Source organism: Bombus flavifrons, chromosome 5, assembly GCF_040668555.2.
Source record: "Bombus flavifrons isolate JBK064 chromosome 5, iyBomFlav1_principal, whole genome shotgun sequence".
In the NCBI taxonomy this organism is placed as follows: Eukaryota; Metazoa; Arthropoda; class Insecta; order Hymenoptera; family Apidae; genus Bombus; species Bombus flavifrons.
In genome coordinates, this window is record NC_138446.1 from 6,770,622 (window position 1) to 6,791,840 (window position 21,219).

General features: G+C 35.2%; 2 protein-coding genes across 3 annotated transcripts in view; both read right to left on the minus strand.

The window, feature by feature from the left end:
- Positions 1–8,578: 8,578 nt before the first annotated feature.
- Positions 8,579–21,219, minus strand: part of LOC138179787 (uncharacterized) — a 32,684-nt gene continuing 20,043 nt past the window's right edge. Inside the window, exons 21-30 of the mRNA XM_069112926.1 lie at positions 20,753–20,881; positions 20,439–20,672; positions 19,686–19,937; positions 19,274–19,602; positions 18,897–19,159; positions 18,427–18,613; positions 17,810–18,001; positions 17,465–17,676; positions 15,724–16,566; positions 8,579–11,406 (exon numbers count right to left, since the gene is read on the minus strand). Of these exons, the coding sequence (XP_068969027.1) occupies positions 16,388–16,566; positions 17,465–17,676; positions 17,810–18,001; positions 18,427–18,613; positions 18,897–19,159; positions 19,274–19,602; positions 19,686–19,937; positions 20,439–20,672; positions 20,753–20,881 (1,977 nt within the window). The 3' untranslated portion in view covers positions 8,579–11,406; positions 15,724–16,387. The remainder of the gene's footprint in view (positions 11,407–15,723; positions 16,567–17,464; positions 17,677–17,809; positions 18,002–18,426; positions 18,614–18,896; positions 19,160–19,273; positions 19,603–19,685; positions 19,938–20,438; positions 20,673–20,752; positions 20,882–21,219) is intronic.
- LOC138179990 (F-box only protein 7) lies at positions 11,449–14,099 on the minus strand. 2 transcript variants are annotated; one of them, XM_069113330.1, is made up of 5 exons: positions 13,800–14,099; positions 13,461–13,721; positions 13,123–13,389; positions 12,548–12,632; positions 11,449–11,782 (listed from the first exon to the last, which is right to left on the minus strand). In XM_069113330.1, exons 1-5 carry the CDS (start codon positions 13,973–13,975, stop codon positions 11,711–11,713), a joined length of 861 nt encoding a protein of 286 aa, XP_068969431.1. In that variant the 5' UTR covers positions 13,976–14,099; the 3' UTR covers positions 11,449–11,710. The 2 variants fall into 2 exon arrangements, with proteins under 2 accessions (XP_068969431.1, XP_068969432.1); XM_069113331.1 differs by lacking the exon at positions 12,548–12,632 and having other exon boundaries at positions 11,456–11,782; positions 13,800–14,095.

Sequence of the window (21,219 nt, forward strand, 5' to 3'; positions counted from 1 at the left end):
TACGAACGCGGTTTTTTGTTTTCTTTTCTTCTATCCTCCTCAATGATGCTGGCAATAGACGGATCGATTAAGGAACGTGGAACGAGACTCCTCTCGAAGCGAAGAAGAGAGGTCGAGACATCGATTTTGCATGATCTCAGCACTTCGAAGCTTCAGATGACTTGTGCTGAGTTAGTTTTTGGCGAAGCATGTTTCCTCTACCTTCGATGTTGACTCCGTTTCGTGAGACGTATAAGCGTTTGGCGTGTATCCTTTCTTAATAATTGTGTTAATGTATGATAATATTTATAAATGATGACTACAAGAAAAGAAGCACGATAAATTACATTATATCGGATAAGACGTGTTAATGCTCTTTCCATCCTGACATTTGCTTGATACTATAATTATCAGGAGTTAAAATATAGAACTTGACGGGAAAATAATAAAACGTAAAGTATTTAAAAAAATACAAACGTAAGATGGGAAGTAAGCTTCTATTCGTATATTTTACAAAAAATCACTCAAATTCTAAAAAACTATACATTTCTATAAAAAATTACAAATTGATTATTTCGATAATTCCATTGTTAAATTTACCCTGGTACTTCCAATGTTAGATCTGTTTGGATTTTTAAGAACACATTATTTTGCTTTATCGGGCTTTATGAACTGAGAATTGAAATAAGGAAGTGGCGCGATGAGACAGGAACGTGGGCCGCTAAATAATAAGAACAAACGAAGGTTATCTAAATTAGGATACTAAACATCCCCTAAAGAAAAATAAAGCTACAATCCCAATAATGTTGCATGGTGTCAGGCTGTTCTGTTAGTGCGATAGAGCAGACCGCTGCATAAAGCGTTTACTTGGAACGTCGCTATCCAACTACCGCAATCTCTGTAATTCGATAAGCAGTTACTTTATGTAAGCCGTTTTAATCGATCGTAGGACAAGCTACGCTTCTACATTAAAAATGTCACAAAAGCAATTTTTGCATAGTTATATACCTACACTACTGGACATTTCTGTTGGCAAGAGTTCAATAGAAGTTTCTACGAAAAGTTTGCCAATAATGTAACGGGCTATTACTCTTTTAAAATCACTATCGCGGCTGTATTGGTCTATTAGGTCGAAAATTGAAATTAATTCCGAGGGAACTAAGGAAATGGTCGTATTTCGCCGAACTCATTTTTTTAACTTACAAAAATTATATATTGATCGTATTTTGTACAGGTTCGTGATGACTACGAGCTTTTTAATCACTATTTCGAGTTTTCTCTGCTAGAAAAATATCTGAAAATCATTACGGCGATTGTATTGGTTCGTTATTTCGAAGATTTTTATTAATTCTAAAAATATTACTAAACATACAAATATCATTTATCGATCACATTTTATATATTTTTAGATATAATGACGAAGAACGCTTTATGGACTATGTATATTTAACGCTCAACATTTTACTAATCACTGACAAAATTTTAGCTGTTTTTATGCATCATAATCTACCAGAGGCAAGGCTAATTATCTCCCTAATTATCTCTCTTGTTTGATAGAGGTGTGAGAAGGGGGCGGGTAATGTTCAGCGCAGAAGTTGAAGCGTTATAGTGTTTTGTTACGAAATTAAACCTCAGTATCATCACAATATACCGAAACTTCCTTTTCTTAACGCGCGTAATACAATAATTCGGAACACACGAATTATAAGCAGTACAGTTGTTCTACAAATTTGGTACGTTTGTAGTTCTGTTCTACTTGAAATGTGACAAGTTATTATCCAAGAATAATTGCTATCAATCACTTTTGAATTACTTTAATCCTCATTTACTTAAAACAATGTACCACGAAAATGCAAATACTCTTCACATCATTAAGAAACATCCTAATACCTAATTAAGTAGCAAAATGTTTACACACCATTTCCATCGAAAATCTCAACGGCGCTACACAAAAATCGTTTCAGCAAAATTACCCTCGCTTGCCCTCTTCTCATTTACCACCCCTATTTCTCTACCCCTAAAGAAGATGATCCCCTAAATGTAAACTAAAAACTCAGTCAAAAGCATCCACTCACTTTCGTCTCAGTGAAAGCAGATTTGCCTGATGGTGGCAAACAATACAGCTTGGGCATTCTAGAATGAAAAAACAAAGGGAGTAATGTATCGAACTGACATCGCAGGGTGGCGATATTTCCCACGTCGCGTCGCAGTCACGAAGAGCATCAGATGTCGTCATCGAAACGGTCCAGCCGGCGGCGTATCGGTCTGAACAACAAAGCGAAGAGAGAATAAAACAAAACGAGTGAAAAGGAGTAAAGAGCAAAGAGAGAAAAAAGAAGGATGGCTGTCTCTGCGCGTCGCGACGCTCGTCCGTTTCTGCACACGTAAATTTATACCGCGACTATTAATACGTCGGGCCTCGCGGGTTGATCGATCGCTCGAGGGAAAGAGGAAGGGACTGCGAGCAAAGATTGAACCGCGCCTTTGTTGGTGAAGGGCCACGAGTTTTTCCCTTAGATAAATCGAGAGTACTGCTCTGCTAATAACGAGGCCCCACGGCCAAGCTTATCCGTGTCTCCCGGTTCGATTCGCGATCACCGTTACCTTCACTCGTTCGTTACTAGAATTTATTTTCCGTTTGCGATTGGAATCTGCCCGCGCTATCGTTACGTATCCGTGAGAAATTGAAATTGACTCGACCACGCTCGCCGCCGGCAATAAATCGATATTACTATTTCGGCGTGATGAAAAACAGCGGGAATGCGTATCTTTATGTTTCTTTCGTGAAATCCGCGACAGTTGATATATTGGACGTGGAAAACATTCTGTGCCATTAGTTTCGTACTTTAGAACTTTATTCTCTGATACTGGAGCTATCAAAATGGTGAAGGTAGACAATTTATGGTATTTTGTGACGGAATTTTGTTAATCTATAGCGACGTATTTTTGCGAATTTGAATTATTTCTTGTGTAAGATATATTTATATAAAATACGCTAACTTTTCTAAAATATATTTATAACACAGCGATTGGATAACCAAAATGATCACGTAATCTCCAAGAACGAAATGATCTTTTAGATACGTCAATTAAAAAAAGAAAGAATAATCTAAAGTATCGCAGCGTATGTTTTATCAATCTATTCTTTCCTGAGATCAATCAATTTTTAATTTTGTAAATTTATTTCAATATTGTTATCGGTACAAAGTATGCGGCAGAATTTGAATTACATCGTTCGTGATAAATAAGATAAATGATACAGAGAATGTAGGTTCTTGCCAAGAGATACATTTCAATATTTGCTGTATTATTCGTTTATGATAAACGAGGCGAATCATAGGGGAAGTACGAACTCTTTTCAAAAGGCACATTTAAATATTTGCTTGCTAAAAATCGTACGATTCGATAGATTATATAATATCGTAAATGGTGAAAGGAAAAAGCGATATAATGGACCGTATATTAACTGCATGAGTTTGTTCGAGTAAAGATTGAGTGCTGGAATTTATATGGAAGCAGGGAATTGTCTTTAACGACGTAAAATTCCCTTATTGGCTTTCGTCTTTCTTTGTACGCTCCGCAAATACAAAACATATATATTTTCGTGCCAATAATTTCTGCCTTGATCAGTATCTAGTAAATCATAATCGATTATCGCTAATAAATTCAAATTTTTATACCATCTTTCGGTAAAGATTATACGTTTGCAAATTGCTGAACATTATTATCAAACAGTCTGTACTATTTGTACCCGAATCATCACAGGATTATACAGGATCATTCAAAGCAATTAGGAAATATGATATTTGTAGAGCAAACTGAATATCAGATTGCAGATCAAACATCAGCAGCAATACCACTGTGCATACAATTAACACGATATTTCTTTTAAAGTTTGCGTGGTGCAAACATCGCATCAATTCATCAACCTACGTGATACAGGCTATTGTTCACAATTTAATAAAAAGCTTCATATCAGTTCCTAAAATCTCAATTATCCCATTCAGCTAACCAAATCTTGCCTAACTCCCAACGAAACAATCGAAAAGCGAGAACTGAAGAAAGAACTGAAAGTATCCGCAGAGAGAGACCACGTGAAGCATCGAGCTCGACGAAACTGTACGCGAAGTGAACCTTTTCCGGAGGACAATCCGTAAGGACGAAGACAAAGGCTCGCAAAGAGCGGTCGAGTTAAGGGACCCTCTATTTCTCGATCTCTCGACTTCGAGTCGTTCCACGATTCCAAACTTGCAATCCGCACGAGTGAACTTGTCAACATATTTACCACGCACTTAGTCCAGGTTCGCAAGACCAGCTCAGCCTCGTCACCCTTTTCGAGCCAACAATCTTCCTTTCACTTGCAGTGGTTACGCAAAAACCTTCGATCGAGCCACGTCGATCACACCACACGCGATTTCAGATGCACGCGCGCGTCCGATGATTCGCCACGAATCGGAAATTCTGAACGAGATCAAGGCGACGACAGGATGATCCGACGGGAGGCGATCTATAGGATCTACGAGGGCGGAGAATGGGCCGTGCACGCGTGTCACGACGATCGTCAATCGAGTAGGGTCGTGAAGGGTTCGATCACAAAGAAACGTGCGTGGTACGCGCGACGGAGCGGGAAGGACTTTCGTCCAGGACGGGTTCGATGCGCGCACTGGGGATGAGAGAGAGCCAGGGAGCAACCCGGAGAACAGAGAACGCCGACATCCGCGCTCGAGCGACAAAGAGGGTTGGCCAGGCTGTCAGAGCAAGCGAGAGGATAAGGGGGCGGTGCAACAGGGAGAGAGAGAGAAAGAGGAAGGCGAAACGGCGCAAGCTTAAGCCCGCTACCGGGCTTCGAAATACGCATACGACATAGTAGCGCACACCAGCTAACCGTGAACGAGTCCCGATTCCGGAATACGAATGCTCCAGCGACGTGTCGTTGTCCCGTTTCCGAGAGGCCTCGCTATATACTATAAACGTCGCGAGCTACGTTTTCGCTTTATTTTTTTAAATGACAATTTTCCGGTTGACATTTCCCTCGTGTTCTTCCGGATTGTTCGAATTTTAAGCTATAAAATTCTGCGTTTTGGAGTGGAGCAGAGAGACGGCGTGGTGTAGAGAAGCAGGAAAGTAAAGAGGGAAAGAGGAATAGGAAGAGCGAAGCTGGCGTAGAATATTGCGGATGAAGGATAAATGGAGCGAACGAGGTGGCAGGAAAGAAGATAGTCATAGGCAGTACAAAACAGCGAGAGAGGGTGCATCTTCCCCAAGCACGGAAACGAAACGTTTAGCGGCCGATTTTGAAAAGTGCACTCTTCCAACGTCCTCTTTTTGTCTTTTCCTCTCTCCCTCTCCCTTTGCTGATGTTCCCATTCTACGAGTCGCCACCTGCTATGACCCAGTTCCTCTAGGCGACCTTACAGCGCGGTTCGTCCTAAATTCGTGCGTTAACAACCCCGCCTCGCCGTTATTAATTATTATCGCGCTCGCAGTTGAATCTCTAATTGAAGAAAAATAGTCGAGTGCAGGGCAAACGTTTTAATCGGTGCCGCGGTGGCGAGCGTTTAGGTACGACGATAATTAAAACTCGCACGCGAATCTACCAGCTTAATTGTCCGCTATTTATTCGCATCAGCATCGTTCGGCAACGCGATGCATCCTATGAATCGACGACTGTTCGTAATGGTGAGAAAGGAGATTGTTTCTTCTTTTTCCTTTTTCTCTTAATTACCTTTAGAGTGAAACTAACAATAAATGAGAATCCAGGATCGAAAATGTCGCGAAACGGGGCTACGGTGGCGAACATCGTTGGCTATTACGCTCGACTAGGTTTATTCGACGGTTTCGTGCCAAAACTTCCCAGTTCGTTAAGCTGTGTCGAAGAAGGGAAGAATATTAGAAGTCACGCCGCTCGCAGCGGCGCGGAACAGTTCGGGATAGAAACGGAAGACGGGACAACGATAAATCGCTCGTACGTGACGGCGCGACAGAATCGTATAAATATTGAAACACCTATCACCTTCCTCTTTTTGATTTTCTTTTTGCTATCAGAGAGTGGATTAGTGAGAATTAAATAGGACAGACGGAAAATCGTTATTAGGGAAATTTTTACTGGGAAATTGCATATTGATGTCTGTTTGCTGTGACACTGTTGGAACTATATCGTCTGTTTGCTGAAAGAGTGGCGCAACTAAGCAAAGTAAACTTTTCAGCAAATCGGTTTGAAATAGAACTTCTTCCAATTATTTAGTAACAAACAAATTTTTTCGTTTACAATTCATCGAATGTTCCTTGGGCTTTCACAGTTTCTAATAAAAATTACATATACGGTTCTTTATATATTATTCTTTGATAAAATTAACGAACACCCATCGTTACGCATTAACGTCAAAAAAAATGGAAAATAAAATATTCGCTTTGACGAAAAACCGTAGCGAAATCAAATTCTGCGAATGAAAACTATAATAATAAATTAATCCCGAAATTTCATATATTGCGCAGACATTCGAATCAGTTATCCGTTTTCCAATTTAATCCTTACTCCGATTTTGTAAAATTAACGGACACAAATCAAGCGCCGAAACGACAAGACACATTTATTATAGGCTGCATACGACAAAGCCAATCTACAGAAATGTTTCAATCATTTTCCAACTGCGATTTGACAGCCTAACGGCAGCGTAATAACAATTATCAACCATCCCGTATCTAACGATCGAATTCAGCCTTCGAATTTGTGGGATCGCGTGGAACATGTGAATCCACTTGCCCAACTGCATTTCGCGGATTAACGATGTACAACGTCACGGACATCAACCAGCGAATAATAGCGTTGTTGTGTCAAAATCGAAGCTTTTTCCTTCTTTTTATTGGAAATAAAAACGAAAAAATCCGTTGGAGAGAACAGAGTGGTTTACGGTTTACAAAAAGAAATGTAAAGCAGATATCTTTTTGTATTTCACTATTTTATGTTGAAAGTAAGATATTTACTTACAATTAAAATTTCAAGACATATTAATATTTCAAAGATTATGATTAAAACAAATATTTCTATGTAATATGACATTTGTGAGTGTTTAAAATTCGTGGTGTAAAATTTATGAACGTTTAAAATTTTTCGTGTGAATGTTTGTAAAATTTTTTATATAAAAATTATATAGTTCAATTAGAGACGTTCGATGAATTCAAGAAAAGCTTCAATATTTCAGTATAATATTATACTGTACCATCAATCGAGACAAAGAGGAAATTTTATAAACATGTTGTACAGAAGCAAAAAGATATGGATATCTATACGCTTTCAATAAGAGTTACAATTGACAAAAGTGTAAAATCCGCACCATTTCGAAAAAAATATGAAAGTTATGAATCGATGGGTAATCACTAAGATTTTGCGTACTTGCAGAGACTTCGCATCCCTACTCATAAAAATCACGAATCCAGAAATGATATCTTATTTCATGAAGTAGATTCTAACTGCGATGAACCAAATCCCTCAAACAGCTACTAAGGAATATCACGAAAAAGATTTTCCAACATCCTATTCTACTCCAACATCTCGACGACCCTTAGTTCTAGTTCTATCTTCCAAAACAAATATTTTTCGTTTAAATAAATTCGAAGGAGTTTGTAATAAAAATTCTCATCTCTTTGCGGCGATTCTAACATTTTTATGAAATATCGTGAAGAAAGTCTTCCAACATCTTGAAGATTCCGTCTTCCTAATTTTTAATTTTATTCTCTGAACCGAATACTTTATGTCAAAATAAATTCGAACGAGTTTATAATAAAAATTCACGTGTTTTTTAACGTGCCCTTTTAAAAAGTACAAGATAGATAATCAATATTTGATGGACGGATGTATCAATCTCTGTAGCTTTATCTAGCGTCGGAGATGCAACAGTCTGCTTTTCAACAATAACAGAGTTGCATTTTAAACATATGAAGCGTAAATGCACGTAGCAAATTATTTATTCCCACTTGCATAATGACAAATCGAAACTCATATCGGGGATTGTTAATGATAAGCATAATCTCGCGTTAGAAGTTGCCGCGTAATTAATTGATTGCTTATTGACCATAATAATATTATAAACTACAATGGAGGCGATCGTTTCCATTTTGTCGTAAACCGCCGCTAGTTTCCACGGTGTACAAAGACAAATTTTCATTGCTGATACACCAGATCGATAGGTGCAACCAGGTGTGCTTCCATCTGACGTATCGACCAGAAGTGAAACACAGTAGAGCAAGAGCGAAACAGTTGTTGCCTTGGTTATCACTCACCGGTATCACCATTACTCTGTGTCGTCGTTTCCTCATTTTGGGTATCATCGTTGCTCAGCGGTGGCTTCGTTATCTCTTCTGCTGAAAAATAATTTACGAACATTATAAATTTGTATAATTAATTAGAAAAAATTTAATTCAAATGACAGTAAGGATGTAATTGAAGGAATGATGCTATAAAATCAAGAATAATTAAAGAATATTTAAAAAAATATAATTAATTCTATTTGAAACAAATGTTTGAAAATTTTATATAAATATTTGAGAGTAAAGATTAGAGGCGTATGAAGACAAGAACTTTGCACATGTTTATACTGGATCTTCAAAAATATTTATTTAAGAAAAATCTTCTGTATACATAATTTTATTTGATTAACACTTCTTTGTGTGTCATCGATAAAGTATCTGTCAGAGATTACTGATTTCACGCTTTCTACAATGTAGTCTAGATCATTCAAAATTCTCGTCGAGGTTTCCAGGTGATCTGGAATCTAGACTAGATTTCAGTCATTGACTAATAAGTGAACTACATGTGTATTAGTACAGATGAGAATAAATCTGACAATGCTTTTTTGTACTTCACGTTTCAGGATCACCTGATTTCTTATCATTTTGGTGTCGCACACGACATTATCAATTAAGTATAGTAATGGTTTGAATCGAAACCTAATTTTTCTATGAAACTACAAATACACTATAGAACAGGACATTTTGTAATTACAAAATAAAGAATGCTGTATGCCTATAGCATTTCTGTTCATCGTTATACAAACTGAATGGAGAGCGGTTGATAAAAAGATAATTTTGAATAGAAGCTACCATGCTTATAACGTATTGTATTTACCTATTTTTTTTTTTTTTTTTTTTTTTTGGCTTACGATTAGAGTCAGTAATAGATATAATGTTCCAATCTTGTTAAATAATTCAAAATAAGAAGATAACTTAAATTAATAATTAGAGTAAAGTAATGCTTTAACGTAGTCTTATATGACATAAAGCAGAATTCTATTCGTATAAACATAGTAGATTCATATATATATTTACTACATAATTGTTGGAGGACGGTATACGCTTAAATAAGTTAAAAACTTTATAAATTAGTATAAAGTATTATAGTAAATAATAAAAATTCGAAGCTTATAATAACACTCTGAAAAATCTAAAAATCTAAAATTTAAATAATATATCATTTCTTTCCTCTTTGGAAGATGTAGTATTGTAATTTTTATTTCATACCAAGTAGAATTTTTATACAGCGTGGAATAGATAGTGTTAGGTATAGGCTATTTTCCCGAAACCATTACAGATATCAACTTGAAGTTTTCAAACGTTAAATGGTACAAAGAGGCTAGCATCTCACAGTGTAAGATATTGTGACTTTCTTAAGGCAGAAATATGTACTATCCCCATTTCATTTTATCTTATGCAAGAAAATATCTTATGCAAGGAAAGTTCCACGAAGGTATCGGAAAACATTAAAAAAAATTTATTCTACTTTGAAAATTATTTCTCAAATAGGTCACCTAATTTAACGTCAGTTGATTATTTTTTATTGAGCTATGTAAAGGAAAAAGTGATTGCAACGACACTGACTATGAAAAAAGATATTACAAGATGAATTCAGACAGCATGTAAATGTATAATTCCAATAATGTTATCAAATATTGGCAAAGCTATTATCACAAGAATAGATGCGTGTTTTCGAAGCATAATATATTTCTTTTGATATCTTTCCACATCGTCACGAAACTCTCCTTACGTAAGGTATTTTCCGCTATAATTCTTTAACTGTGTAAAGTAAAAAAAAATACCTTCGTTAAAAGTTGTTAGATTTGATAACATCTGTCCGAATATCGATAAATTAATGTCAGCCTATTAAAAAAGAATGGGGTAACATCCCTTTCATTCCCAAAAGACTCACCCGCACAATATCTTACAGCCTAAAGTGTTAACCCCTCTATACTATTTAACACCAAAAAATTTCAAGTAGATATCTACAATGGCTTCGAAGAAAACAACTTGTAATATTTTTATCTGCCCCACTCATATGTACATTTACCGTGGCCATGCATGATTGACGATAACTGGTCAACTTCATTTTTATAACATGATTATTTCCATCATAAACTAGCATTTAATATAATATTAATATAATTACAGGTGAAAAACTAATGACATGAAACTTTAAATGTAGTTGTAACTTGCAATAAATATGTAAATTATAATGTTAATTATTATAATAAATCGCCGAAAGTATAAATGTGCATTAATAATCTAAAAATTATTGATTGTTATAATAGGAAAATCAGATTTCGACGTATCGAAAGTTTTGCCCTCTCTCCAAACATTCACGATGACTTTGAGTGATACTACAGCGGGAGATCGTTACTACTACCTGAACCTTCGCAGCGTACACATCGACAACACGGAAACTTATATTATCGTAAGCTGGGCGATATCTAACATTTCTAATACTTTATTTATAGTAATGAAATCACGGATTCATTTCTACAACATTCCTAAATATTATTTAACATTGTCAATAAATTATTTTATTTCAATAATATTTTCAAACATTACTTAACAATTTTAAAAATCTGTTTATAACAACATAAAATCATTAATTTAATTATTCACTACCTTTAAACATTATTTAACAATTTTAATAAATTCCTTATAACAGTGAAATAATTATTCTGTTTCTATAACATTTCAAAACACTATTTAATATTTTAATAATTTATTTTCTGTTCTGTTTCTTTCTGCCACCAAAGTGTGTCCATTATAAAATTATAAAACCGATAGAAGAATTTGAGAAGAAAAGAAACAACGTTCATAGACTTGAGCAAAGAATTTGTGGCAACTAATTTCCAATTCTACGACGGTGAGTCGCATGGTTTGGTTTCTTCGGTGATTGGTTAAAGATTCAAATATGATAATCTGAACTGAAATGCGACCTCAATTTTGAATTAAAAAGCCATTCATTGCAGCGAGTGTCATCACACTCGTGCAGGGTAGGTCTTGATAATTAATATTTTTCAATAGTTTACGTCACAATAATCTACCTTCGTATGCATGCTTCTCACTTATTTTTCTTACAATTAGTGGATTTCAATCGACTACTGTAAGCTGTAGTATTCCGTGTTCCTGAGAACATAAAGAATAAAATTATTTAAAATTCAAATATAATACAAGTGTTCTTAAGAATTCTCATATATATACTCTAGTCTACTCTCCTTAATAAACTATATATTAAATTGTAGTTAATAATGTGATATAATATTTCGTATATATACATATTATATACACATATCTATGTATATAGGATATATATTTTAGAGAGTCTGAATTTGTGCAATACATTTTAAGAACAATCTTTATGCTCACGTATATCAGTAGATATCATACTAAACTCAAGCTTGTGTAAATGCCACAAGCTTTTTCAAGATATTCAATTTCCAATCAATGGGATTAGGGGTCCAGGGTGGGTCTCGTATGCGTAGTCACCTCCTCGTGGTGAGACCTGGTAATTAACATTGTTTTCCAAAGATTAATCTTTACAATCATGTTTTTATATCAACAAATTAATCTTTAGAACACGATATGACGCTAAGAACTACGCTCTCTATAATTCAGTGTAGATCGCAAAAAATTCCCATAAATATCTTAGGTAATTTAGCCTGTACTACAGTTACTCGTTAACAAGTGAACTATTAGTACTTGACGTGGAATGCCGTGGAAGGCGTGCATTTTAGTCTTAACTACTTATATGATAGGCATATGCAATATATACATGTAATTAAAAAAACAAATTTTAAATACAGGTTTTCGCCATCTATCGATCTAATCCTTAATGTAAATAAACGATTACCATTCGGCAAATTTTTATTTCTAATAATAGGATTGCATGCTTGTATACATTATGTCATTAGAAATATACTCATGCTGGACATATCACACTGCAGATCACAGTGCTCATTTGCTTGCTTAGAATAAAAATTTATAACAATAAAAATATGTACTTCCATTTTAAAAAATTACTTTGATGTTGAAATTTCCTAATCACGATAGATGATTTCAATTTTTCAAAATATTTAGATATTATATTAACTTTCTCCTGTTAAGTGAAACAATTCTCATAGAAAATCTTCTTGCGTTTTTTATAGCTAGACACAAGATTCTATATAATGCCAGGTCTATCCTATAGTTAGTTAATGATACTAGGACTATTTGTGTTGCTATTGATTGATTAATTCAAATTATACTTTATCGAAAATTGAAATAAAACCTTCTTGCGGTAATTACGGCCAGCAAAATAGTTTTTCCGATATGTTCCGGAAATTAGTTCCTTGGAACAACAGTTCAGTGATAATCTGTAAATTGCGCTTATGAAACTCATATCTGTGCAACGATGCATCCAAGCTAATCAAACCGTGAAGTTATAATCTTTAAATACATGTGAATGCTATACATAAGTAAAAGTTCAAGTATTATCAAATTATTATATAGAAACGAAGTTGAACAAATAAACATAAGCATTTGGAAATATCACATATACCTGTTATATAATTCAATAATTATAATAAATTAATGTTAAACGTCCTAGTATTTACAAATAACCTTAATATTACAGGACTTTTTAATTTACAATTTATTTTTTTTCACACATGTTTTTCACAACTATGTTTATAACATCATGAATTTTTTACAAACATATTTTACAAAATACAAAGTATAATAAATTAAAAATATTTATTACACCATTTTAAAACATTGCCCTTATCATACATGACTTGTGCTTTTTCCCTTGTTCTTTTAAATAGTTAAAGGTTTAACCGTTTAAGTAGTTTCTTGTTTTTGTACCTAAAACAATAGCAATCTTTGCCATTTGATACTGTACGGTAACATCCTGGAAAATCCCTATATAGTAAATCCTTCCATAATTGTGATTCTGAGCATATATCACGGAATTCTCTACAACACTGTGCCATCTTTGTTACACTATAGGCATCTAGCAGTCTTAAAATTCTGAACTTCAACTCAATTGGAATAGTTTGAAGACTAGGACCCATCATACCAGCTTTGATAAATAGATCTTTACGCACTGGTGTAGACAATTGATCCTTAAACCTATTAAATAATTTAATAAGAACAAATATAATCCTTTTTAAATAATTAACATAGCAATACATTTATTATACCTGTGAGATATTGCTTTAAGATTCATGTACCGTCCACAAAGATCACTCGAGTAAGGATTAACATACTTCAGAGTCTGTACACTTATACTGTAAGTCGTTTTTCCATCCATAAGGGGGAAAAAATTCAAAATCAATGTGTCTCCCAGAGGGACTACAACTAGTTTGCATTCTATATCAGGAACACTTTCTAGTTGAAAATACATTTCATATATTCCCGTGTCTCGCGATTTCCAACTTTTTGGTATATAGAGTAGTTTTTGACTGTGACAGATGCATTTTATAACACACAATAATACAATTGATGACTAAAAAATACACGCTATCGATGATAATGCGTACCATTGTGGCCGGTCACTATATGACGATGACAAATAAAAACCAGCCTCTGCTAACAATACTATTATTAAAGCAACAATATAATCGTGATGCGTGGATTCTCTGTCTAAATCGTTTAATACTCTTTCTAACGATGGTGCTAATTTGGTACATTCTTCCGCTAAAACTGATTTCAACATTATATTTTCCTAATATAATTTTAACCTCTCAACACACAAGTTATGGTACAATGTCTATCACTGCACTTGTAATGTTTTGTTTATAGTAAGTTAGGTTACTACATGGTTGCGCCACTAACGCCATCATTTCATACTAAAAGATCCTACCGCGCCATCTGTTTCAATTTTATGAAATAAATGTTTATTCAATATTTATTTCTATATTTATTAAAAATATCCATTTTCTAAACGAATATTACAAAGTCAGATATTTATTTTGGAATATATTAATTTTATGATTATATTTGTGTATTTCAAACGGTCCGATTATAAAATAGCTGGATTTTTTATATTTTGTGGCGACCTCTCTAAGAAAACATACAGATTGTAACAGATCAAAATCGAAAAGACAAAAAAATATCATACATTTAATGAATAGCAATTTATTTGTATATACTATACGTTCTAATGCAGTTTAATTTGTAATTACGTATAAATTGACACACGCAGTCGCGCAGCACAGCAATTTTACAGATGTCAGAACATATCGGTATATGGTAACAGAAATGACAACTTATGGTTAATGTTTTGTCACGTTACAGGAGTGCAACCAGTTTGAGTGATGTAGATAGATAATGTGCAAGAAGTCCCGCGTATCTAATACCTATATGGTTTACAGCTTATCGCGGATAACTTATGAGTGTGTCATTCTTTCGTCGATAAGAGAATTTGTCATGTCACTTTCTTAATGATTAAATTACTGTACTCATTTGCAATTGTATTTATTAAATCAATTTTTCGATATTTAAAACAAAATTAACGAAATTAACTGCAGAAATTATAGATTTCTGCGATGCTTTCGATAAACAGCGCGTTAACAGCTTTCTTGTTTAACAGCGCCACCACGAAAATTAAAAATTCGAAGCCAGTCAAACGAAGATAAAATAAATAAAATAAAACCGGTATAGGAACTCGTTGCGTTTTTTTCATGGGAATGTCTCAACGAACTCGTCGCTAACGGTGAACAAAATCAATTACACACATTGCCAGTTATACGTGTACATAGATTAAATTTAAACTTGCGTACTGCTTGAGGCAAACCAGATTTGTGCGTTTACGATCAATTTCAATCATACAAATAATTACTCTGATTCAGAAAGTTGTTTCACGATGTCTTATCCATCTGTCTGTCTAGCAATAATCCTTCCGCCAGTAACGTATTGTTAAATCTCTCAGCCATAACGATTTTCAATAAAACTCATGCATAAATATAATATTTGAAACCTAATACTCGCAAACTGATCAAACAGAAAATCCTATCAGATATGAATCAAATAAAAAAGCACAAATATATCAATTTATTATCGGTAAGAGAAAGGACTGATAAGATTAAAAATGCAGTGTTGCAATCAATCGTCATCGAGAAATCGTCATTTTAAAAGTAACGCGTCAAATTTTTTAACAAAACCTTTTACGGGTACCAGTTTGTGATAAATGTCATCGGTGATTCGCCGACATTTTTGACACTTAGTACGCGCGAAAATTAAGTCGTATAGGTGAACGATGAGTCACGTGATCGACGACGACATGTTAGTTAGAAAATACCGGGATAGTGAACAGGCCCAGACGGGCCCATAAATATCCCTGTACGCTCCTGTTCGGCATGCGAGAGCGCTCTGTACCACTTGTTGCATGGCCGCGCTCGACAGTCGCGTTTGAATAAAATAGCTCTCAAACTGCTACGGGATATTTTAGCAGGGCTAACATACCGGGAGAACCGGATATCTCAGCGTCCTCCTGGCTCGGTGTTTCAGCCACTTTAATCTGCCCATGGGACACAACACTAGTCACTACACTTGACACCACCGACTCGCACGATTCGGCCATTTTCAGGTTAACTCGCGTTTATCCGCACGACGGCTAGTTACCTCGCCGCATTCGAATCCGAATCCTTTTTCGAAACTTCCACACACGCTTCGCGGTTCATAACACTCGACTCCCATGACAGATGGCGGCTCCCGGATGGGAAGAATGCTACTGCCATCTGGTGGCTAATTTGGAAGCTAAAGAAGTCATTTGAAAGGAATATCTTTTAACCCCTATAAGAAATTTTTTATTGTAATAAATATTTATCCGCTCGAGTTTGATTTTACTTACTTCTACCCAAGCTACTTACTTCTACTGAAGCTTCCATGTAATTAGACTGAACGTAATTTGTAAGATATTGTTTTTTTTTTGTGATATATATTGTAAGAGTATAGAATTATATAAACAAGTGTAAATTGTAAGGCAATATTTGTAAAAAGTACGATAAAGTACGATAATTAAAAAGTAATTAAATACAAATTCGTTCATGATCGAATAAGTACTTAATGTGTGTTGATTATCAAGTGCAGCATATAAGGAAATTCGATGTATTTTATGTCACAATTATCAGCGATTTATCAGAAGATTTGCTGGCGGTAAAGACACGGTTCCATGACCGGAAACCGGATGCGGCAGCGCGGATACGCCCTTCATCCATTTTCCTATATCGCAACAATAACATTCGACGCTATTCAAGGTCTTCATGAACACCGTAGTTACTCCTCCAATTATCAGCAATTGATCACCTAAGGGAAGAAGACTTCAATTAGTGAGTCTATAAAATACAATACGTTATTTCGTTACGTAGTTACGTAGAAATCTGATACAGTAGAGTTTTCAGTACAAACGCTAAAGAAACTACTATAATATTTTATTTAATGGTTATTCCATATATTATACCGTACTTAATACAATAGTCGTTATTAGATTATATTATAGTTGGTAGTTATTAGTTTTGTAGTTACTATATATATTAGGTTATCCAATATATTGGTTCTGCTTTTTGTAAATACAAAATAACAAACGAGTAAGATGACTAATTTTATACGATCGAATTTAATATGAAAATACATTTAAAAAGAACAATCAGAAAATAATAGGCATTTTGATCTCTATATATTAAAAAATTATAAATGAGATGCATGCCCCTTTCAAGCACCTCGTATTTTCTGAGTTTCATAAAAGGAAAACAACAATCATAAGCAATATTTGTGTTATTTATATGTAATATGTAAATGTTGCTTTTATATATTGCTTGAATGTTATAAATCAATCGTTTAGTAGTATTTAAAAAAATGGATATAATAGAAAGAAATATACGGCACAGATTTATTCAATGACCTAATATTTATAAGTATACATTACTGTATCCGTAATATAATCATATATCACTATCGTATGATACTATAGAAAACTGTTATAAAATAATTATTATATGAAGGAAAAAGAGAAATTTCCCAGGACACATCACATTCTTTGATATCATAAGAAAATAGTACAAACTTATTATTCAATTTACTATTTATGATTATATATTACTGCATTTACAATGACAGATATCATAGAAAAATGCTATAAGATAATTACTATAAAAGAAGAAGTTTCTCAGGATATATCACGTCTTTTGATACTATAAAAACCAACCTATCGAGCCAGTAGAATGTCCGTGTCTCGCGATCGACATGTTCGCGTGTTCCCTCCAAACGCAATCGTTCCCATCCCACACGTCAATGCAATCGACGCTCTGAGTGACGTTTTCCATAGTCGATGCTCCGCCGATCATGTAAAGACAGTCGGACACCACGTAAAAGGAGGCAAAGCACCTCGGTGACCTCAAAGGTATCGCTTTCAGCCATCTGAAAGATCGCATCGATAACAGAGCTCTCTCTTGCATTTACCGTGTATACACGCGATAAATCGAACGTTTAATCCAGGTAATGGGAAATAGGGAATGCATGAAGGAACTCTAAGAGACGGAATCGAGCTAACAAATTTTTGATCGGGTCATAGCACTCAACGTCCTTCGAGAATAGCTCTTTTTTCGATTTTGTCATTCCGCCAGCGACCCAGATAAGATCTCGATATTTTACGCTGGCAGGTCCAACCCTCGCGGTCTGCATTGGTTGCACTTCCCTCCATGTGGAGTCCGATGGATCAAATGCCTCCACCGTTTTCAAAGCTCTATAACGAAAAAAATATATCTCAATCTCTCTTCTTATAGAGGAATTTATGTTTACATTATTTTTTATTGTAACTTTTTAATAAAGTTTCAAACGACCAAAGTTTATACAACATTTTTTACTTGATTATACTTTCAGAATACACTGACAAAATTTGGCTTTAAGCCCTGTGACACTCTGTATATTATCGAACATTAATGTTATTTATTATGGAATATGAAACGAATCTCTTGTTTTTCTCCATTTCGTCATTACGTAACCGTAAATCGAATTGTTTCGTTTAAACCGCGATGCTGATGACAATTAAGAAGACTTAAATTAGTGGCAATTAGCGTCGCGTAGCGTTGAAATAAACAGCGAGAAAAATGAAAGAAAACGTAAAAGAAGCAAAGTAATTACGTTCTCCCCATCTGTATAACAACTCACATCCCGTTCCTGCCTTGCCCTCCTATCGCGTACATTTTCCCGTGGCTGACCACCAATCCGAAGTCCTTTCTAGCTGTCAGCATGCCAGGTTCATTGAACCAAGTCCTGGTAGTTGGATCGTAACTCCAAACGTTCCCAACCGCAATGCTTTTCCTGTGAAGTTTGTCTTCCAGGGGATCGGCTCCACCTGGTGAAAAATGTTTCATTGGCTTTTTTTAGTATCTTTAAATCCGTCCCACGGAAAGGATTGCACAATGGAAGGCACAACGAATATTCTTTCGCGATTTCGAAAACAAAGTCGTAAAGAAGATTATGCCGTAGCAGACTCTTTCGTTAAATGCTGCAAATGGACTGAGAATCCGTATTGTCCTGCTTTTTTCAGTTTTTCCTTTTTATTTAAACATGCAATTCGTTGGCTGGCAACGTTATAAACTGCATTTGCAATTGTATTTCGTCACTGTTCGACTCACCCACTACGTAAATGCGGCCTCTTAAGTAAGCGACCGAATGATGGTGTCTCGCTCGTGGAATTTCCCCCACGAATTCCCAAATATTCTGGTCAGGTTTAAACCTGTATATGTCCTTGCCGGTGTTCCCGGACAGGCCATATTCCTCGTGAGGATCGACCCCGCCGAACACGAGAATCGACTCTCTGTCAGGAAAGAACAGAGAGTTGTTGAGAAAGTAACGGTCTTCGTTCGAAGCTATTATACTGTTGCTTATCCTCTGTGGACTGCAAATAATACGGAGTTGCAAATTTTATAGTCGTTTTCTATTGATACCATGATATATATTTAAATTCATCTAATATCCGCAGTCTAGTTATCAGGTACTTTAAAGCACTTACAGAGGTCGTTTATAATTCGTAGATCGAATTTGAATGTTTCTAGCGGCAGGATTCACTCGCTGAATATTATCATTCTCCGAATAATCTTTCTCGCTGTTTTTTTCATTGATTATAACATCGGCGAGATTCAGCATCGTTGATTTTGCACCGATTCGTGGAGAGGAAGGATCGTCCGCATCTGTGTTATCCGATGGGGAACTGGTTTTTTCGTCGTAGTTCGAGAAAAACATCGGCGATTTTATGGTCTTTATAGACTTTAATGTCTCTCGGTGAGTCATATTTTGTTTTCGTTTTTCTTCGGTCGTGTAACAAGGAGGACATATGTTGAACTATAATTTGAAACACGAGTTCTTCGAATAAATGAAATTTCTTTGTTCTGTAAAAACATTTTAAGGGGAATATAATTTTTTACTTGATTTATTTGATTCTCAACGTAGTGTTGATTTTGATTTCGAAGGACCGATTGTTCCCTGTTCCTGTTTCTAGGTGAGCATTTCAATGTAAGTGGCGTTTCGTCCTTCTCATTTCTCATTTGGTTTACTGAACTGCTTGATATTCTGATGGGCTCCATCGAAGGATCGCGAAGCGTTTTGTCCATCGGGATGGCCAAAAGTTCCGCTATCTTCTTGATATTCTGCTTCTCCCCTGATGTTGATTTCCTTATCTGCGGTTTAAGGGAACAACGTGTACAAAACGACTCGTGTTTGTACTTTGTAAAATAGTCTCGTCGACTCTCGAAGAAATACGCCACGGATCGTTGAATATGTATAATCTTACTATTTAGACTATATCTCTTTAACGATTTAGTAGAAAAATTGTTGTGCTTTTGAACATTAAAATACGTTATTATTAATATATATATTCAGTAAGGTTTGAAAATTCATAAGTAGACTGGAAATTTGTATGCATTAAATATCGGATAATTTGTAATTTATGAAATTTCATTTGTTTCATTATCAGATTTGTTCCAATTGTATAAGAGAATCTATTGGTACTAATAAATTGATATTTGTGAATTGTACAATTTGCTAATAATATTAATTCAATTGTGCAAGATGTAGTTCCACTATTTCCTTCTTCCAATCAAATAGATCGACGAAATCAAAGAATCAATCACATTTTCTCAACAGCAAAAATCCAAAAGTTTCCGAATGTATCCACTAACTTCGTCAAATCTCTTTCGAGCCTTGTATCCTCTATAAACGGCCTGTATCGTTGTGGCGGCCTCCTCCTCGGATTTGCAGGAGTCTGTACGTTCTTCCGGTTCCCTCGGTATCTTACATCTCGTCTTCTGCTTCCTTACGGAAAATATGAAATTCGACTCGCGCTGCTGCTGGCACCGGCAAACATCCATCGCATTCCTCTCCTGCCGGCTCTCGTAATCCAATTTATCGGCGTCCTGAAAAAAAAGGGGGGGAACGTCTCGTCGAGCCGAGAAAGTTTCTTCTCACGAACGAGATTTCTCGTCGAGGACTTTACCGGTGAATTCACGCCGCGTTGACAGTGTTCATGCGTGTATTTTTCTACAGTAGGCAACCTACAGGACAGTTTCAGCGATTCTCCGCCACCGGTGAATCTCGTATCGAAGGCAACGTTCTTTTCATCTTTCTAAATCAGTAAACTTAATATAAATTTTTGTAAAATATCAGGTTAACGTTAGATTGTGCAATAAGTTCATCTTTCGGTTCATTCATTCTTACATTTTGAGGCGCATTATAAGAATATGTTACAATATAGTAATATAGATGTAGATATAATAATGAGAGAAGAAAAATAATACTACGAGTTCTCAGTGCAAAAATTGATTGTTAGTATTTGTACATATTAATAGATTATACATTTTTATGCATTTATGCGAAATTGGAAAGTGCATATATCATAAAAAGAGACATACAAAGTACAATACTCGTTATAATTTTTATTATACCCATAATGTTAATTGTATT

Coding starts and splice junctions, on each gene's coding strand:
- LOC138179990 (XM_069113330.1), bottom strand. CDS start 13,975: ATGTTGAAATCAGTTTTAGCGGAAGAATGTACCAAATTAGCACCATCG. Junction 13,722..13,799: donor TATAGTGACCGGCCACAATG/GTACGCATTATC, acceptor CATCTGTCACAG/TCAAAAACTACTCTATATAC. Junction 11,783..12,547: donor GCCGTAATTACCGCAAGAAG/GTTTTATTTCAA, acceptor GTTAATTACCAG/GTCTCACCACGAGGAGGTGA.